General features: G+C 41.1%; 1 protein-coding gene across 1 annotated transcript; it reads right to left on the bottom strand.

Annotated features, from left to right (window-relative positions):
• Nucleotides 1-1298: 1298 nt before the first annotated feature.
• Nucleotides 1299-3584, bottom strand: LOC147433230 (tropinone reductase homolog At5g06060-like). Its single transcript, XM_086492863.1, has 5 exons — nt 3279-3584; nt 2980-3187; nt 2672-2894; nt 2148-2254; nt 1299-1605 (listed from the first exon to the last, which is right to left on the bottom strand). Exons 1-5 carry the CDS (start codon nt 3470-3472, stop codon nt 1408-1410), a joined length of 930 nt encoding a protein of 309 aa, XP_086348989.1. The 5' UTR covers nt 3473-3584; the 3' UTR covers nt 1299-1407.
• Nucleotides 3585-18342: the final 14758 nt, after the last annotated feature.

Here is an 18342-nt window from a genome sequence, read left to right as displayed (position 1 = left end):
CCAGTCCCATGGGAAGGGTAATCTTGTGGTCCAACCTTCACGATGCAGCGTTAAAAATTTTCCACCCTTCCAATCTAAACACAATAAAGTTGTGATTGCGAATCTTGACATTATAGAATGTCAAGTTACGATTAGCTTAGCCTTAAGCACAAATGTGTTGTCCTAGTACAATCAAACATATAAAATGAGATGTAGACGGTGGGCTGATGTTGTTGCATTGGGAGGTTGGGACCAATCAATTTAAATGCATGCAAACTATCCTTGAAACAAAAAACGCAATGCCAATTCATATGCCAGGTATCAAAGAGGTAAAACTTTTGCGAAGATTTAGATGGGCTATTTAGCAATAGTGGTTGTCCGCCAAGGACAAAAATGCACCATCCGTTGATTGCATGCATAGAAGGCAGATTGGCTATCACGCTTTATACTAAATAGTGGCTCCCAATGAGTATCTCCAATCGCTTCGAGTTGAGCGCACAACAATGCATTAGTGGAAAATCTCAGTTTTGCAAAAGCACAGCAGACTCGAGAGCAAATGAAATTTTAGGCAATTATCATAAACCTCCTAAGCCCAAGCTCAGAAGTAGTTATGTGTAGCCCCATTATCAGTCCAAGTAATATATGATAGAAATGTAGTATTCTGAATAACAAAAAAGGAAAGTCTCAATAAGGGACTCTCCACTCTCGACTCTAGAATCGACACCCAATTTCCAAAGTGGGCACCTAGTTGTACATGTTGGATAGTGGCTAGAATGAAGTAACCCCTGCAGGGCAATTTGGGAGCTTGTCCTTCTTGGGGAAGGTTTACTATGCAAGGACCCTTCATTGAGGAAGGGATACTTGACCAACATGCTCTTCTGAGTGAAGGGCTTACAAATTTTTGCCATGCATGTGCAGGGCAAAACGCCTCGTGAAGGGCGGGCAGGGTTGCAATTTCCGGCCCTGCCCAGGATCCTGTCCATCTACGTCACTTGAACTGTGGAATCATTGTCTAGGGATACGCCCTCCACTTTTGCATCGTTGATTACATCACTTGCCTTCATTTAATGCCATGTGTAGATAGTCCTTAGGGTAGTCGCAAGAATGATACACAATTATCAAAACACCCACCATAATACTACGCAATGTCATCATAGAGATATAAGTGTCTGGTCAAAGAGGAAAGAAAAAATAGCTCACCAAACTGCCAAATTATAACATCCATTCCTACATACATACACGTAGTGTGGCCTAGTTTTAGAAAATGGCCTTTCATGCTATTTCAATTGAACAATGCTAATGGGATGGCACTCTTAATCGAAGGAAACAATAAAACCTGCATATTTGAGATATTTGAAGGCAATACTCAAAAGTTTAGTGTTAGTTGCAAATTGCATTTGTGAAGAGGCCAGGCCCACAACAAAAAAATCAACTTTGCTCGATGCTTGAGCATGCTACAACAGAATTATGGCAAGAGATTCCTCCATCAATTGTAAGGATTGTACCAGTTGTAAAGGAAGAGCAAGGCAGGCAAAGAAAAGCCACAGCTGGTGCTATCTCATGGACCTCTCCAAGGCGTCGCATTGGTGTTCGTATCTTTGCCGCGTCGAGAATCTCACTGCCCAACTACATAGACAACACCCGTTGTAATTTTTTGAAAAAGATTGGATGTGGAAAACACTCGTTAGAAACTTTTAGGGGAGATTACCGAAATACCCTTTAATGTGTGGAAATTCCCAATATACCCCCAATGTTTTGTCATACATTCCCAAAATGCCCTTCAAATTTTTTAAAATACCCCTGGTTGTGAGACTAAATTTCTCCATTAATTGAAAAATGTGTAGGTTTTCATTAGAAGACCGATGGTCTATCAACACAAGGTAGAATTTGAGTAGGTTATGTAGGCTTTGGAGATGAATTGCTTCATTGTTTTTGTTTTTAGACATAATTGGCTTTTTTCTGTGATGTAATTTGTGACTAATTACATGCTAAGCACTCAAAAAACGGATCAATTGTTAAACAGAAATAAAGATGATAAAATTTGAATAATCCAACCAAAATAGATACAATGGTATTTTTGGAATTTTTGAAATTTGAGGGTAGTTTGGGAATTTCCACAAATTAGAGGTTTTAAAATGGAGAACATGGTTTGTAATGGACGGCATTACCGAGTTGGCCAAGTCCGTTTCCGTGAATCCGGGGGCAACAGTATTCACACGTATGCCATCCTTGGCCCACTCAAGAGCCAGATTTTTTGTTAGCTGGTTCAATGCTCCTATTAATCATGCGCAGATAACAAAACAAGTGAAATTAGGAATAGCATAGGCAGAGATGGTTAGTCGAAGGAGTTAATGTAATGCTACATAATCACAAGAAGTTTTAGACAAATTCTCACAATATTTCCCACATTGTCACTTACCTCACCATCATGAGCTTCTCTGAGGGAGGCGCCGCATACCTAGCTAGGTACGATTGTGGGCAGGGGACCGCCGGCCTGGTGGAAGCTAGGTACGATTGGGGATAGGCGGTGGCCCCCTCCACCGGGCCGGCGGTCGCCTGCCCTCAATCGTACCTAGCTAGGTATGCGGTACCTCTCGAGCTGAAGCTCATGATGTTATGCATTGTATGAAAAACACTGAGAAAGACTCCGTTTTCCTACATGAGAAAATTTCTAAATATTCTTGTGAATGACCTTTTGTGGAATGATATATGGCGATAATAGGGCCATGTGCTAGAGTCCCTGCAATCGAGGAGATAAAGACAATGCTGCCCTCTCGAGACGCCTTGAGGAGAGGATGGGCGAGGCAGCTCAGGTGAACGCTGGACTCAAAATTAGTACGCAGAGTTGACGCCATATCCTCCACTGACACCTCCAAAATGGGGCCCAGAACCCCTATCCTTGCTGCATTCAGGACCTGTCAGCAAGGCCGATACATAAGTCTCTCTCTCTCTCTCTCTCTCTCTCGCGCGAGGTTTTTGAGACTGAGATAGTAACCTGACCAGAATATGTAGCTTGCCTTGAAAATGTTCGGAGACCTTCGTCAGGAGCTGCTCGCAGGATGGGTACGATGACACATCGCAGACGCTACCAGATATGGCGAGGCCCAAGTCATTCCACTCCTCCAGCCTTTGCTTTAGGTCTGGCTCCGACCTTGCACACACATACACAGACGCCCCCAGCTGCGCAAGCTCTTCTGCAATCGCCCTTCTGCGTGCCCACACAGTAGACACTATTCAACGCTGCCTTGTATGTGTGTGTGTGTATGGGAGAGAGAGAGAGAGAGAGAGAGAGAGAGTACCCAATTCCCCTGGTGGCGCCTGTAACAAGAGCTGTTCTGCCCTTCAAACTCCAACGAGCCTCCATTCTAATTGAGAGCCTCTTGCGTGTGCGTGCGTGTGCGTGTGTGTGAGAGTGAGAGAGAGATGACGTCCCAATTCCCTTATTGTTGGCACCTGGAGTGTTGCCCTTCAAGCTCCAATATCGAGCCTCCATTATTGCGAGCCTTATGTGTGTGTGTGTGTGAGAGAGAGAGAGAGAGAGAGAGAGAGACGTCCCGAGTCCCAATCTATATACTACAGTGGTGGCGCCTGTAACGTGAGGTCTTCTGCCCTTAAGCTCCATCGAGCCTCCGGATTCCACACTCTCACTACACGGCCAGAAGCTGCACAGTGCAAGTTGCAACACAAAAAGTGAAGGACCGCAACACCGAGTGAAGGACCGTACGAAGCTACAAAGTCACGGTCAAGCACTTTTACAAGAACGTGGCACTCGGAGAGTCGGACCCACTCGTCAAAAGAAAAACGTCAAAAAAGTAGACATGGATTGGGGTGCTTAAGAGCCCCCTCCCACCCAGCATCTGCAGCGGTTACAGCAGCTCAGATTCTCAAAAAATAGCCGTCACACCAATCCTCTTGCAGGACTTACAGGACATGAAGAAAATGCTACAAGTGCTGTTAATATTCTGCAAATAGCTAAAACTTCCAGCACAGCTAGCGCAAACTGAAAGGTTGGAGGCCTTTGAGCCAAAAATGGAGAAAATCATGGCTTCTTACCAAGATTATAGAGTAGTAGATTGGCATTTCTAGAGCGTAGGCTGATTGTCTTGTAAGTCCTGCAAACCCTTGGCGGAACGGGGCTCTAAGTGGAACTATGAGTGGAGGGCCATGTCGATAAAAATGTATTGAGGTGAAGCCTAAGTGGCGAAAATCATTCTGCAAATGGCTCGAGATTGAAATTCGAATTCGCGGGTAATGGAAAGGGGTTGGGGGTAGACCTAGGTGAAAAAGAAGGGAGTGCGAGCGAGTGGGGATGTTGGTGAACCTAAGGCAACAGAGAATGCCAATGGACTAAGTGTGCAAGGTGAAAGCAAGGCTAGAAGGCTTCTCGAGCAAAGGGTAGCAAGGGCAACTGTGTAAAGATTCCATCAATGGAGTGAGGGAACAAGGTACATCATGTGCTTGTAACCTCTCTTTTGTTATTTCTTTTTGTGTGAGGGGAGCAATGTGCGTTGCTATGGGGCCAAGGCGGCAATAATAGGGATGTCATGGTATTTAGTCAATGCTATGCACGATGTAGCTGATGGTTCTGTTTACCTCATCCCAAAGGCCAACATATGTTGAAGGTCTATATTACAGTAAAGGAGGGCCCTGGTTGAGAAGCTTAAGCAATATTCGCTTATCCACACGTTGTTGCACGCATTTCGGACACCCCATTTCTTGTAAATTTGTGCATGTGGACATGACTTCGTGTGTAAAAAGAGAGTGTTGGCTTTCTTTTTGTGGGCATTTTAGTGCACATGTACATGCAATCCAAGTCACTGGAGTAGGGCCAACTGTCGTAGGCGAGTTTTTTTTAGTCACATCCACTACAAAAGGTTCTTTAGCGTAGCAACACTCATAGTGATGCTAAAATGTGAAAAATTACCAACGTTGCTATAGGCATCGCTATTAGCATCACAATACTCTTTGTTACATCATAGCGACACCTATAGCGAATAATTCGAGAGCATTAAAAACTCAGATCTATATATCTAAGTTTCGGATCTCTGCAGAACAGGTATACTCGTCTCTCCCCTCTCTTTCTCTCTCTCTCTCTCTCTCTCTCTCTCTCTCTCTTTCACACACACACACACACACACACGCACGCACACACACACATACACACGAGGAGAGGATGGAGAGCCAGGTATGCTCCCTCTCTCTCCTTTCTCTCATGTTTCCTTCCTCTCTTTCTTTCTCTCTCCCACACACACATTGTGTGTATGAGAGAGAGAGAGAGAGAGAGAGAGAGTAGAAGGCGAGGACAGTTCCAGCAGGCGAGGACAGCTCCTTAGAAGGCCGACCAGCGAGAATTGCTACACTGGAAGTAATTCGGCAGTAATTACAACAGCTGCCGCAGTAACTTTGTAAACCTATAAATAGGACCCGCTACAGTGTCTCCAGAGCTTTCTGGCTTACGAAAGTTCTTTTAACAGTTGGCTTAGGAGCTCTTGCTTCTAGAATTCTGGCTTCATAAGCTTTTGGCTTTCAACTCTCTAATTACTTACTCTTGTAATCAATTCTCAGACTTCATCTGAGTTTAAGCCTGTTGTACAATGTACTGATTATTTTGTACTATTGATCTGATGAATCTATAATGCCACTCTTAGTCTTCCAGTTTTCCATTTCAGTACAATTCTCCAGTTAGTTCTCTGTTCCAGTGTAGTACTTAATTCCAGTCATTACTAACGCCGGAACTGCCTAAATAATCAGTAGCTCTGGACTCTAACACTGGAATAGATGTCTGAAGAGACCAGCTCCCATTCCACACACACACACACACACACACACACAAATGAAATGAAATGTTTTTAAAATGCCAAAATGATTTATGAGACCAATCCAATGAACTCCTTGTGAATCTAATCTAATGTCTGCATTGTCTGAGAAAGTAGTGCATCGGTCGATGAAGAGCTTTTGTCAATGTCTGCCTTTGTAAATAGACATACTAGGTGTCTCCCATATAGCGCTAGAGAAGTCTTGATCCTCTAATGGAGCCTCTATCGATGTTGTGGACGTCTAGCTCTCCCGAGCTCAATGACTTTGTGAACTAATATATATTTAGTATGAGTGAGAGTGAGAGAGAGAGAGAGAGAGAGAGACAAACACACATACATTGAAAGAGAGAAGGAGACAGAAAGAGAGAGAATGAGAGATAGAGAGTAATATATAGATAAAGAGAAAGAGTTAGGATTTAGTTTTTATATTTAAGTTAAAGTTTAGGTTTAGATTTAATGTTAGATCTTTGGGTTTAGGTTTAGGATTTAACTCTATATAGAAGATTTAGAGCGCATAGTTAGAGATATTTAAAGATACTTAGTGATTAGAGCTTAGGTTTAGATTTAAGAGCAGATTTTGGATTTAGTTTTTATATTTAAGTTTAGCTTCATGATTATGGTTTAAACTTAGAGTTAGGTTTATGGTTATATTCGAAGTAGTTTGCATGTAGCTCAAATGAGTTTAAGTATATAGTTGTTTGGAAGCTCACATGAGCGGACAAGCCATTTGTGCATTTGAGCTTGCAAGTAAGTAAATAACAATGATCGTAAGCGAAGCCACTGTTTTGTGGGCTACCCCATGCGAGAGTGCAGAGGCTTTTGTAGAGTGCTTTCAAAACGATCTTTTTTGCATACCCAAGATGGAGTTCAGAAATGATTTTCTATGCTCTTTTCTTTACCTTCTCTATCTTTCTCTTTCTCTCTCTTTCTGTTTATCCCTCTCTTTCTCTCTACGAATGTGGCATTAGGTTGGAAAGCTTTCAACGGCACAATACCTCAGAATAGGGGAAGGCATTCTATGTGCACAGCAATCCCTCGAACAAGGAGATGTTGTGAATAGATATTGAGCAAGAAGCATAATAAACAAGCTCTTATTCAAAGCACTCTAGAGAAGCAGTAGCACCCTTGCATTGTGCACACCACAAAAGAGTGGCTTCACTTACAACCATAGCTCTTCAGGTAGTTTACAGTAGGGAATGTTTACAGCTGAACATAGGCAAATGGATTTTGTCCACTACATGCATTGTCATGTACAAGTAGGTGTGTAGATTTTTTGTACCCACAAATATAGGCATTGACCGATAAAGATGAGATTTTAATCCTGTGGTTCTGATCTCCTTGCACCTCCAGACCAATGTGTACGGGGATCGGACATGGCTAGCGAATGTGAGGTAGTTTACAGTGATCTATGGTTTCTTGATTGCAAGGGAGATTAAGAGAGAGAGAGAGTGAGAGAGAGAGAGATAAAAGATGGAGGAGAGTAGGATAAAATTAAATTTATATTTAGGATTCAAGGTTTTAACATTTATTATGACTAGTGATCACGATGTGGGGTCATCCAACCGAAATGCCCATTAGGGGAATTTTGAGGTCACTTTTGTGCCCTGTAAGAATATGTAGAGAGAGAATATATACTTTATTTAAAAAATAGTGAAATTTTTGTAAAAAGGTGAGTTTGCGTCCTTTTTACCTCCGCGGAAACATGTCATTGTCAAATCTTTCTAGGATCTTTAGTATTCTAAAAAATACTCCCTCCAAAACTAACGAAAACGTCAGTTCTGGCCCAAAATTCAAAATTTCACTTGCTGAAACAAACCTTTTCTGTGTCGTCTTCTTCCTCGTATCTGCAGAGCTTTTCTCTATAGTACTATCTCTAACAAATACTGTTAATAGACTTCCATGGAGAAGAGAAGCTTATACCATCTACACATTGAGCTAAATGAAGAATATTGTCCACTGCGGAAGAGAAACAAATGTGCAGAGGTGTCCTCGTCCATATTTGAAGCAATGCGACAAGATTAAAAACAACACATTGATCTCTGGACTGATGGAAGATTGTATCCAGTGGATCCAATGACAAAGAGCACTTCCCCATTATCAAATTGTTCATCTTTGATAAAATTTGTGGGTGATGGTCAAAGAGGGTTGTTGGGTTATACACAGAGTCTTGCGGTAGAGAGAGATATTCTTAAGTTAGAAGATCATTTGGCCAAACAAATGATAAATACTCTTAAACAACAGCTTGAGGAATGTAAAGAGAGCAACGAAAAGCTACAAACTCAGCTCAAACAAGCTAGAAGAAAGAATACAATGTTAGGAAACAGACAAAGAGAAAAGAAGTCAAAGAACATTGAAGCCTTGAGACGTGGTGGAGGAGGTTGCAGCAGGAGAATCAGAGCAGCAAGGTATATATGCTTATTTTATATTGTTAAGTTGCTACTATTCTTTGTTAATATGCTTAGGTTACTTTTCTTTGTTAATATGCGTAGGTTACTTTTCTTTGTGAGGTTGTTAATCTTTTTGTTAGGTTGTTATTAAGACCCTATTGCAGCTGTTCTTTATTAAATGATTTAATTTAGTTGATCACTGTTTGTTTATTTTGTTGGTGTCATTTGGACAAGATCAATAATCAGTTAATTTTGTACCTTTTGATTTAGGACTTTGCTACAACCAAACTTTGCATCAAACATGGAAATGGCAGCTAAACCTTATTGTGATGTTTTACCTCCCAAGGTTGCCAAAAAGATTTTCACAGAGAAGAAGTTTAACAAGGCAAAGGAGCAGTGCATTGAGGGATTTTTGTAGAGCTCTTGCTTGGACAAGGAGGATGTGCAATATACTATGGATAAGGTAGGCATTAGCAGAGATGGTTATAGCAAACTGTTTAGAAATGTGAACTCAAGGTTAAAGCAATGTAAAGTCGGGTCCTCTTTGCTTCCAAAGCCATCCATTGTGCAGCAGGCAAGGAAAAAGATCAATGAGAGGATAATGGAGATGTTGGGTGAGCCTCACCACATTCATGGTACCTATCATGGTAAAAAGAGGGATCTTCAATTTGACGAGTTCAATAATATTTTCCTTGACTTGAAGACACTTCAGAAGGAAATGATCAGATTCTATGAGCTGGAGCATACAGAAGCAAATGGTGTTGTCAGTTTTGTGATAAAGCTTGATGAATGCGAGATTGTTAAGAACAGAAAAATTGAGAGGATTTCCATAACTTTAATGAACAGAGCATTGAAACCGAAGGATACCAAGTACTTCAGCATGCAATCGGAGAAGAATGTCTGGTGGCTAGGTGCTTTTGAAGTAGAGAGTGAAGACTTTGATGTTCTGGATTGGGTTTTCCATCAAACAACAATACCCGAAGTCATTAATGCACAAGAATTAGGGGAAGAGCTTGAAGTTGAAGGGTTTGGAAGTTACAGGGTGGAATGGCACATGGGAGGAGACCTTAAAACCCTTAAATGTATGTACAATGTCTCCAAAGGAGCTATGGCAAAGAGCCCTTGTCTGTATTGTATGGCATCAACAAAAGAATGTAATCCTGCAAATTGGAACAAAGCACCCAATAGGCATACTCAAGATCCAAACTTCAAAGCAGTTTTAAATATTCCACTTGCTAATGTCCACATATGCACTCTGCATGCTCTTTGCAGAATTGTGGAGAAAATTGTACATCTGTATGTGGGGTTTGCCTGGAAGTTACAGCCAAAAGCAGCTAGAGATGCTGCAATGAAATGTATTGAAAGGTTTTTATCAATAAGGTTAAGATTGAAACAGACCTGAAGAGATCTTCAAATGGAAACAATGTAACTAGAAAGGTCTTTGTTGGTGGTGTGAAGGCCAGAGCTTTCCTAGGGTTTCATGGCAACTAGGAAAGGTAAATGCCAAGAAGGGTTCATCCAATGTGAAGTATAACCAGTGGAAAGCTCTCCACACTGCCATCAAAGATCATGGTCTTGAAGGTACATCAAGAAATGAGTTCCCATAGGATGTGGGCAAGCACATAGGATGCCATTGTGGCAAAATAACCAGCTCTAGAACCAATAAGTCCAGGGAAGAATCCAAAAATTTTGATGGCTTCCTCCTTTTCCACCAATATTAACTTCTCTAACCCTGGAGGAAGCTCGTATGAACCAACAACCTTTGCAAGTGCTTTAATTGCAAGCATTGGCAGCAATGGTTCTCTTGTAAACTTGTTATGGAATATAATGACAGTCTCTTTGTTGAGCTTCCCAATAAAGTGTCCCAAGCTCTGGTTCCTTCCTAAATTTAATGGTCTGGAACCCTTCCCCCTGCCAAGGAATTTGTCTGTGTCCAGTATTTCAATCTGCAAAAATATGTCTTGGTTAATTGTTTGGCACATTAATTAGACAAAGCAAAATGGTCATAAACATACCTTAGGAGACTCATCCTCCTCAAAAAAGGCAGGTTCCCATATATCAATGGATCTAGTTGCCCTTACTTCATAATCTCTGGTCTTTTCCTCTCCCATATGCTCTATTTTAAGCCTTTTTTGGATCTCATTGAACTCCTCTTCAAAACGTACACCCTGTTGCTCATATCTCAGAACAATGTCCTGCACAAGCTTTCCAACACTTGAGCTATCAATAAAATTTTCTGCCTCTGTGTCCAAGACTGCTAAGGGGCAAGAAGAGTAATCAATGAATCCTATGTCATTACATCCCCACTCAGCCAAAACTTCCCTTAGATCAAAAAGATGCTGAATGTCATTCAGCAAAACATATTCCTTTTTGTTAACTTTGTATGTGGAAAATGTTGTTGTGCAATGCAAAGGATCAACATCTTCATCCTCAATGTCAACATTCTCCACTTTAGTGATGTTTTCTGCTTTAAATTTTGCAATGTCCAGCATCTCAATGCTTTGTAGTTTCTCTTCCTCTTCATGGAACTCCATCTCCCTCTCCTCTTCCTCCTCTTCCTCCTGGTCCTCCTCAGCCTGAGAAATCTGCTTTGGAATCTGTTTGCCCTCTGGTGTTGGGAGTACACTGAAGAAAATGATAATTCCAAGGTCATACTCTACCAACTGGCAATGCATATTACCATGAAATTTGCAAGGCTTTATGATCTTTTTCCAGTCTGGATGAAGGCTTGAACACTTCTTTGCAATACCTGTCCTTGCCAAGCTACCTGCTTTGCATATATCAAGAAAATGAACAAGATTATCAAGCCTGTGATCTTTGGTCAATGATGTATATATCTCTATCAATTCACTAATTTGTGTGGAGAAGCCATCCACAAGTAGTTGAAGCTCAAAGGCATCATTAAAAATCTCTTTGACACTTTGAAATCTTGCAAGTTCATTAACTTTGTAAAGAAAAGACATCAGCCTCTCATCAGCGGTCTCTTGCATATCCTCTGTATCCATTATGACAATCCACAAATGTCTGAGAAAGAGAAAAGAGAAGTCCATCAAGACATTAAGAAGTAGACATGACATTAAGAAATATATTTCTTCTATGACTAGAATATATCAATAAACTACCCTTCCTTAATTATGCAAAAAACTAATAATGGTTTACAAACAAGTATGCAAGTTGTAAATCTAAGCAAGCAAGAAAGAATTACAACAAATTGTGTCACTTGCTATGCGAGCTGTGAGGGTGAGGAGAGAGTTGGCACTCAATAAATTCGCTTACGGCGCGTCACTGGGTAAGCAGTCGACACCTTCAAAATTCGCGCATGGGGTGTCGCGGGGTGTCGCTTGGAGGCTTTATTTCTAGCCTTGTGAAGGACAATGAGCGGAAAAGTGGGTTGGGTAGGTTGTTTATATGGCCAAAAATGCCGCCTCGGGGGGTGTGCCAAGCGGTTTCCGCCTCTAAGTTTGTGCCCAACGGCTAGTATGCGCCTAGGGAGTTGTGCACCTAGGGAGTTGCGCATAGCGCCCTATACAAGCCCGAGAAGCACTCAAATCGAGCACATTCTTGCCCAATTTTTCCCGATTCTTGCTGCGCTATTATCTGATTCTTGCGGCGCTTTCACAACCCAATTTTACCCACACTTGGAACAATTGTCACCCCGTCACCCCGTGCGCGATCTTTGTATGTGTGAACTTTTTCCTCGCTTTGCTATTTCGCCTACGGGGTGTCACTCGGTCGCGAGCCGCTTGGAAGGTGAAAACTTCCAATGCTATGGTTATCCCGCACGGGGTGTCATAATAGGAAAAAAATGTTTGTTGTTTGTTACTAATGTTTGTTGTTTGTTGTGCAGTAATCATTCCTATTCCTTTTGAAGATGGCAAGGACCAAGAAGAACAATCGTCACCCCGTCACCCCGTGCGCGATCTTTGTATGTGTGAACTTTTCCCTCGCTTTGCTATTTCGCCTACGGGGTGTCACTCGGTCGCGAGCCGCTTGGAAGGTGGAAACTTCCAATGCTATGGTTATCCCGCACGGGGTGTCATAATAGGAAAAAAATGCTTGTTGTTTGTTACTAATGTTTGTTGTTTGTTGTGCAACAATCATTCCTATTCCTTTTGAAGATGGCAAGGACCAAGAAGACTGCAAGGAAAGTTGATGAGCCTCTATCCAAAGATGAAGAAGAGATTCCTAAGCCTAGCAAAGCTTCAGCTAGTACTTTACCAAACCAACCATCCACTTCTAAAGATCCTGGCAAACCAACCTCTGCTGGCACAAAGAAGACCAAATCTCAGAGGAAGGATTCTTCTCTACCCGACCCTAAAACAAGCAAAAGGAAAGATACACATCAGAGGAAAGCTTCCAAGCCTGTGCAGCTTAAGCCTCTCCTTACAAAGAGAAAGTTCAAGCAGGGGGTCAAATGTCTAAGAGAGATAAGGAAGGCCATAAAGGCCATCAATCTTGCAATTCCCAAACTGCCCTTCCAGAGACTGTGCAGACAAGTTGTAGAGGAGTATAAGATTTCCATGAGGTGGACTAGTACTGCATTGGCATGTATCCAGGAGGCTTCTGAGGACTTTATGATTGAGATTTTCCAAGATGCCTATATTTGTGCAGCTCATACCCATAGGGTTACTCTGATGGACAAAGACATGATCACTCTTAGGAGGCTGACATACAGGTTTTCAAAAATTTTGGAGCCTGTCCATATGCATGATATAAAGGCATTCAATATTCTCAACATTCCTCCATGGAGGAAGCCCAAGGAGCCTGAGTAGTAGGAGTTTTTGATATTACTGAAGAAGAGGAAAAGGAAAGGAAAAAGAGAGCCAAGTAAGACAAGGAAATTGCAGAGAGAAAGGAGCTTGACTTGTTGGAACCTCAGCCAGTGCCCCTCTTGAGGAGTGTCAATCCTACTAGTTTTGTTGTCACTCTATTCAGTGGGGAGGATCCTAGGGAGGATTACAATTCACTTGACTCTGAGACCTTGGAAATTCTCAAGGACTGGAACAAGGAGATGAATTCTCCACTCCTTATCACATGCCTTAGGTTGTTTTTGTTTTCCTCTGTATTTTTGTTTATAGCAAGAACTCTTTATATAACAAGAACTCTTTACCAGGTTAATGATGCATTCATATGAGCCAGACCTTCAACAAAAGGTGGAGATTTTAGACCCTGCTATCTCCCAATTTCTCAGGACAGAGACAAACATTAGAGAGCTCACAAAGTGGTTGACTCATGTGGACTTGGAAATCTGTGAATTTTTCTTGATTCCTTATCATGAGAGGTAAGTTTTCTACCTACACCTTGTGAAGAGAATTTGCTAATTCACGTTAGAAGGCTAACTGAGGCTTGTTTTTATAGCTCACATTGGAGTTTAATTGCAATTGATATTGTGAAAAGAAAATGCTACTTTGTCAATTCTCTTGCTGGAGTACATGGTCAAGCAAAATTGTAAGTATAGCAGCAGACACATTTTGTAAACCATAAGCACATACTTTTAGTAAAGCAGAACCTCATTTATAAAGAATTTTGGATAGTGCTACTATAAGATTTATAGATGCTGAATGACATCCATTTTGTAGTGGTGAAGGTTGGAATTCTTTATGCTTTGTTCACTTCAATGGATTATCCTCAAAGATTTTTTCCCAAAAATACATGTAATGAATTGCAGGTTCCAATCTAGCCTGAAAGCCATTCATGTGGATGGAGGGTATTGAAAAATGCCAAGCTCCTCTTGGACTTCATATACTGCAATGACAATCAGGATATAGAAGTATAGCATATTTCATATTTGCCAGCTGTATTTTTTCTCATTTTATTGTTCCTAAAACTTGCTTTCTATTGCCTTGTATAGATCAACAGAGAGTGCTATGGTTGACAAGAGCAAGGATTATCAAGTATATGATTGAAGCAAATGGAGAACTGCAAGAGGTATTTGAAGATGATGATGTTGAAGAGAAGGGGAAAGCAAAGCTGGAAGATGAAGAAGAGAGTAGTGAGCAGGAAAAGGCAAGTGAAGAGATGGATGATAAGAGAAAGAGGAAGCAGCCTTCAAGCCCTCCAGTCAAGCCCACTTCAAAAAGAAAATCTCCTGCAAAAGCACCAACCCCATTAAGGAAGTCCCCTAGGGACAGGAAAACTCCTGCCAAAAAACTATTCTAGCTTATTGTAGCCCACTTGTATCAAGCTTCTCAGTTCTCTATTGTATCCAATTGTCTATTCTATAGCCCACTTGTAACCAATTGGCCCTTGTATGGACCCTTGTATGTAAGTGCAAATATTTGAAATTGAATACTTGTTTTTCTGTTACAAAATCAAATCATTGGATGTTTGAAAAAGTTGCATTTCAATAACAAAATAAAGATCCTTTTAAATCATGTGATACAAAATAAGATCCTTGTAGGTCATGTGATACAAAATAAGATCCTCGCAGGGCATGTGTTACAAAATTGCCTTGAAGGATGTTTAAGGCACCAAATGTACAATGTCATCCAAGATGTCCTTGCACTGTAGCCTGTTTTCATTCCTTTTTGATACCTACAAAAACAGTCAAAGTTAAATAAAGAACCAATAAGAGAACAAGAGACTTTTAGGCATAATAGTTACCTTTCTACCATTTACTTGAAAGCAGAATGTTGTGGGAAGTTCAATTTCATCATTTTGCAGGTCCAATCTCAATTGTTGTAAGCTACACATGCCTCTTATCTTTACAATTGGTAGATGCTCATTGTTTACCCATATATCAATGTCTTCTATTGGGCTGTCAATGAAGTCCTCCATGTCTTGATCAAGTGGAGTTAGCTGACCACCAACATAGTGCCATCTTCAGTAATAAAATGACATAATGAAGTTTTGTGTCCCTATCATGTATTTGCAAGCAATTGAGCCAGCTTGCACATAACAAGTGATTCCATTCACTGTTTTGGTGTTCCAACCCTCATCCACAAATTCAAGTACATTTGCTGAGTCTAAAGTCTTCACTGAAAACATTGTTCTAGATTTTCTGACTTCAGCATTAGAGAACAAGTCTATAGAAACTACAATGGGCATGAATATAGAAATTCTACTCTGTCCATTTTGATCAGTCGTGTTGTAAGTGATAATGGCTTCAATGGAAGTTCTTGGTCGTTTTGATTGTGATGAAGATTCCATGGTGAAAAAAGAAATGAGCAGAGAAGTCTAGTCTGAGTTCAAGAGAAGAATAAGCAGAATGTGCAAAAAACGGTTCAAAACTGGAAAAGATCATGAGATATAATCCAAACGTTGTTTTATGATGGCAATGTGCAAAATGAAAACAATATAATATGAGAAGTACGTCTTTCTAAAAGCGACAGCTATTAAATGCCTTTGCACTTTTACTTATTTACATTGCTATTTACCAGCTCAAAGTTGCGGTAAAGATAGACTATTTGCTTTTTTTGTGAGTTTTCAAAAATAGAGGTTCCGTAACGGAAGCTCTTCAACCATTGGTTGAGACCACTCTCTCTCTACACTCTAAAAGGCACAAAAATGACCTCAAAATTCCCCTAATGTATCTCTCAACAAGGATATTATGTCCTTGATCAATGCAAACATGCTGTGCAACAGACAAGACGCATTTCTTTGCAGCACATTCACAAATTTGGTGAGTTTAACCCATCTATTATAGATTGAGTTGTTGCCAATTACAACTCGTTGGACTCTGATATTGGCCAACATGCAGCAATCTTGCAACCAAATAGACGTGTTCGTAGGCGTTTTACTCAAGTAGCATACGTGAGGCAACTAGATGCAGCGTCTTATAGCTCGGAGGGTGATCATGCAGAGCACATTCCCAACGAGGCTATGTTTGAGCCGGAAATCGACGAAATGATCGAGATGATCACGGATTCAAAAAGGCTTATCTATGATGACATGAAAAGTGAGGCTGATACGCCATTGTATGATGGAGCACGAGTGTCTAGATTGGAGGCACTCCTGGTTCTTTTCAACATGTAGGCAAAGTTTGGATGGAGTGACACTAGCGTCATAAAACTTTTTCGGTGATCTATTACAATGTGTCTACTTCAATGGTTCACTGAATGTATAATATACCAAATTACGTATACAAGTGTTTTACATTTTTTCTCTATGTAGATTTCTCAAAGAGCACATACTGCTTGCTGATAATGTGATGCCAGATTTCAGAGAGGAAGCAAGAAAGATCTTGCAAAACTTGGAGATGGTTTACAATCTCATTCACGCTTGTCTTGATGACTGCATTCTTTTCAGAGGGGAATACATGGACATGGAGAAGTGTCCAAAATGTGATTCCGAGAGATATTGAATAGGTCTCCACGGACAAAAAAAGGCCGTTGAAGGTGTTGCGACACTTTCCTCTACTATCTCACATCAAGCATTTCTTTGAATGCAAGTCCATGGCCACTCTAGCATCATGGAACGAGGATAATAGATCTTTGGACGGTGTGTTACGGATCCCCGTTGATGCTTCCACACCGTCTCGTAGTCGTCAAGACTCCTTACCTCCCCCTTCTTTGGCCGCCTCCACACTAGCCACGACGTTGCTCTCTACTTCAAGTTTTATGCGGCTATCGGCCGTTCCTGGCTACACACCACTAGCTACTCCTTTGAGACTAACCCTACTCGATACTCCTCACTTTGGGGACCACCCTTCAGTGGAGACACCTGTAGCCCATACCCCCATCAAGATGCCTACAACGACACCCAGGTTCACAGAGAGGGCTTGCCGTACTCGATCGACATCAACGATAACATCATCTTGGATAACAACGACAAGAAGGTGATATCACGCATGCGTAGTCTTTGCTCTCAGGTGTTTCGACACTACATACTAAACACCTGGAGTGAAGTGCTGAATGAATTAAAAGACAGTCATCAGCATGCTGCATGACGAGTTTCTCGTGTCAAATCGGGAGAAGGTTTCAATGAAGACTTGATGAAGGTGCAGATGCACGAGTACTGTAAGCACAAGTGCTTTGAAGTTTATAAAGAAGTAAAGCATGGGTGGAGTAGGCCAGATTGGCTGGCCAAAAAAGATTGAAAAAATGCAAAGTGAGCAAAACGCGAGAATCCCGATAAGTGGAAGCAACAAAAGGAGGCATCCAGAGCACGAGTAGAAGCAGGGAGCTCGCACCACTTGGGGAGCGGCGGATGGGCATCATTTGAAAGCTCTTCTTTAATCTACAAACCATTTTCTTCTGACCTTTTACTTCACATCCCTTTGGTTGAAGCATGTAAATTTACTCCTCTAAGTCACCATGAGGGAATGTTGTATTTACATCTATATGCTCAAGATTTAAATCATGAGCAGTCACAAGGCTTAAGACAAGACTAATTGAGTTCATTTTTATAGGAGGACAAAATATTTCATTGAAGTCAATACCTTTCTTTTGAGAAAACCCTTTTACCACAAGATTAGACTTGTACGTTTTCTTCCCACCTTCTTCTTCCTTCAGCTTATACACACATTTGTTCTGCAATACATGCTTACCTTTAGGTAGCTCAACAAACTTTCATGTTTGGTTGTAATCTAATGAGTCAATCTCCAGTTACATGCTCTTCATCCATTCTTCTTTGGATTCATGTTGCATAGCTTCTTCATATGATTCTAGCTCTCCAGAATCTCAGACCAAGAGATGGTTGAAGGAAGGAACAAACCGTTCTGGAGGTCTACTTGCTCTCGTAGATCTTTAGGGCATAGGTTGAGGCTCCTCCTTTGGTTGACGTTGTTTCCCATTTTCACCATTTGCACTCCTTGAGTCTTCACCATCCTCAAGCTCCATGTACTCATCACATGTATCTTTTGTTTTTTTTCTTTCCAAGTAGTCTTTGTACATATTTTGTAATTACATCCCTACTTCTAAATATTTTACCATCTTCAGGATTCCATAGGTGACGCCAAAGTCAACTTCTCCATAGCCAGTGAAGAAACACTTTTTGGACTTTGGATCTAGCTTTAACCCTAGGCTTCTATCTTTATGCATGAAATCCTCGCACCCAAACACTTTGAGAAATGCATAATTCATCGATTTACCTGTCTATGCCTCTTCTGGAACTCTCCCATCCAATGTCGTTGAGGGTGACCAGTTGATTAAGTACACATACATACTTACTGCTTCCGCCCAAAGCTCAAGTAGGCCTACATGTAGCCACATGATTCGTGC

This window comes from Adiantum capillus-veneris, chromosome 20, assembly GCF_014529385.1.
Source record: "Adiantum capillus-veneris isolate H3 chromosome 20, ASM1452938v2, whole genome shotgun sequence".
Taxonomy (NCBI): domain Eukaryota; kingdom Viridiplantae; phylum Streptophyta; class Polypodiopsida; order Polypodiales; family Pteridaceae; genus Adiantum; species Adiantum capillus-veneris.
Note: the sequence above shows the minus strand (reverse complement) of the source record. Positions and strands in the feature narration are given on the sequence as shown.